Genomic DNA, 2,949 nt, shown 5'->3' on the forward strand with positions numbered 1-2,949 from the left:
ACCCACCACCCCAAGAACAACATCCCATGCCCACTACCCCATAGATACCACCCTGACCCCTCAACCCACCACCCCATGGGCACCATCCCATGCCCACCACCCCATGGCCATCACCACATAGATACCACTCTGTGACCCCAACCCACAACCCCATGGACACCACCCCATGCCCACCACCCCATGGGCATCACCAAGACCCCCCAACCCAGCACCCCACGGGCACCCACCTGACGCAGTAGATGAGGTGGTCCCTCCAGTCGGCCGTGCCCGTCTTCTTGCCGTCGGTCTGGGTGGCCGTCATGGCCAGGCGGGTGGCGTTGTTCTGGAAGTACTGGGTGACGCTGTTGACGCAACAGTCCTCCAAGGTGGGCTCCTGGGGGTTGAGGGGGGCGTAACACACGTCCTTCAGCGTCACCTCCTTCCCCGAAGACGGGGCCACCACCTTGATGGCCGCTAACTCTTCCTGCAGCTCCAAGAGGGCCTCCAGAACCTCCCGTGACAGCACCCCGCTGAAGTTCTTGGCTCCAAACAAGACGGACTCGTAGCCCATCCCCGGTCGCCCGGGGGCCGTCACGATGATCTGGTTGGTTCGGAAGAAAGGCCCGAAATGCTGGTCGTGAAAGGCTTTCTCTTGCCGAGCGCGGCTACCGGGAGCCGACCACAGCTCCACCGGGTCGGTGGTGAGACGTAAGGTGGCCAACCCTCCAGCTAGCCCTCCGGCTACCGCCACGGCCACCACCAGCACCACCACGGGGTGACCGGCCACCCAGGTGCCCCACCAGCAGAAGGCAGAGGCTAGTAGCCGGTGGCTACTGTCGCTCAACGTCCTGCAGCAACCATCGGCCGGCGGTGGTTGGGGCTTGGGGTGGGTGGACTTGGACCTACAGCGCCGGCAGAGAAGGACGGTGAGGAAGGTGATGGCCAAGAGGCCGAAGAGCAGCCCGCAGACCACCAGAGCCCCGTCAGCGTTGCCCAGGCGGAAGGGGGGCGGTGGGCTAGTGGGGGCCAGCAGAGGGGGGCAGGATTGGGCGCAGTCTTGGCAAGAGCAGGGTTGGCCCTCGGGGCTCAGAGCCTGGTGGCAACCCCAAGCGCGACCGTCCAAGGGTTGGATGCCCTCCCCGGGTTGGGAGCCGTTGGCTACCAGCTGGAAGTCGATCTGGAGAGGGGCCAGGCCGTTGTTCTTGTCCCCTTGGAAGTCCAACCAGCGTTGGGTGGTGCAGAGTTGGTGGCCGTAGCGGCCACACATGGTGTCGATGGCGTAGCCCCCCGTGGCCGGCAAGCGCACACCTTGGCAGGAGGTGAAGGCGGCGTCGGCGAAGCTCCGCCGGTAGAAACATTGGTACTCCACCACCGCCTGGGGAGAAAGGGCCGGTAAGGAAGGGTTGGTGGCCACCAAGGAGGAGCTGCTGGTGGCCACCAAGGAGGAGGTGTTGGTGCTCAATCAAGGAGGAAGGGTTGGTGGCCACCAAAGAGGAGGTGTTGGTGCTCACCAAGGGTTGGTGGCCAACAAGGAGGAAGGGTTGGTGGCCACCAAGGAGGTGTTGGCGCTCACCAAGGCAGAAGGGTTGGTGGCCACCAAGGAGGAGGTCTTGGTGCTCACCAAGGAGGAAGGGTTGGTGGCCACCAAGGAGGAAGGGTTGGTGCTCACCAAGGAGGAAGTGTTGGTGCTCACCAAGGAGGAAGAGTTGATGCTCAACCAAGGAGGAAGGGTTGGTGGCAACCAAAGAGGTATTGGTTGCCACCAAGGAGGAAGAGTTGATGCTCAACCAAGGAGGAAGGGTTGGTGCTCACCAAGGAGGAAGTGTTGGTGCTCACCAAGGAGGAAGAGTTGATGCTCAACCAAGGAGGAAGGGTTGGTGCTCACCAAAGAGGAGGTTTTGATGCTCACCAAGGAGGAAGAGTTGGTGGCCACCAAGAAGGAGGTGTTGGTGCTCACCAAGGGTTGGTGGCCACCGAGGAGGAAGGGTTGGTGGTAACCAAGGAGGTGTTGGTGCTCACCAAGGGTTGGCGCTCACCAAGGAGGAGCTGTTGGTGGCCACCAAGGAGGAAGACTTGATGCTCACCAAGGAGGAAGGGTTGGTGGCCACCAAGGAGGAAAAGTTGGTGCTCACCAAGGAGGAGGGGTTGGTGGCCACCAAGGAGGAAGGGTTGGTGGCCACCAAAGAGAAGGTGTTGGTGCTCACCAAGGAGGAAGGGTTGGTAACCACCAAGGAGGAAGAGTTGATGCTCAACCAAGGAGGATGGGTTGGTGGCCACCAAGAAGGAAGAGCTGATGCTCACCAAGGAGGAGGTGTTGGTGGCCACCAAGGAAGGGTTGGTGGCCACCAAGGAGGAAGAGTTGATGCTTACCAAGGAGGAAGGGTTGGTGGTCACCAAGGAGGAGGTGTTGGCATTCACCAAGGAGGAAGGGTTGGTGGTCACCAAGGAGGAGGTGTTGGCATTCACCAAGGAGGAAGGGTTGGTGGTCACCAAGGAGGAGGTGTTGGCATTCACCAAGGAGGAAGGGTTGGTGGTCACCAAGGAGGAGGTGTTGGCATTCACCAAGGAGGAAGGGTTGGTGGTCACCAAGGAGGAGGTGTTGGCATTCACCAAGGAGGAAGGGATGGTGGCCACCGAGGAGGTGTTGGCATTCACCAAGGAGGAAGAGTTGGTGGTCACCAAAGAGGAGGTTTTGATGCTCACCAAGGAGGAAGGGTTGGTGGCCACCAAGGAGGAGGGGTGGGTGGCCACCAAGGAGGAGGTGTTGGCGCTTACTAGGGTGGAAGAGCTGGTGGCCACCAAGGAGGAGGTGCTGGCGCTCACCAAGGGTTGGTGGCCACCAAGGAGGAAAGGTTGGTGCTCAACCAAGGAGGTGTTGGTGGTCACCAAGGAGGAAGAGTTGATGCTCAACCAAGGAGGAAGGGTTGGTGGCAACCAAAGAGGTATTGGTTGCCACCAAGGAGGAAGAGG

The 2,949-nt window shown here is 60.7% G+C and overlaps 1 protein-coding gene across 1 annotated transcript in view; it reads right to left on the reverse strand.

Moving 5' to 3' along the window:
- Positions 1-227: 227 nt before the first annotated feature.
- NPC1L1 (NPC1-like 1) overlaps positions 228-2,949 on the reverse strand; it is a gene marked incomplete at both ends in the record, with an annotated part of 10,744 nt that continues 8,022 nt past the window's right edge. Inside the window, one exon of the mRNA XM_014962084.1 lies at positions 228-1,354. Coding sequence (XP_014817570.1) covers positions 228-1,354 — 1,127 coding nt within the window. The remainder of the gene's footprint in view (positions 1,355-2,949) is intronic.

This window comes from Calidris pugnax, unplaced genomic scaffold, assembly GCF_001431845.1.
Source record: "Calidris pugnax isolate Ruff unplaced genomic scaffold, ASM143184v1 scaffold1260, whole genome shotgun sequence".
NCBI classification, from domain to species: domain Eukaryota; kingdom Metazoa; phylum Chordata; class Aves; order Charadriiformes; family Scolopacidae; genus Calidris; species Calidris pugnax.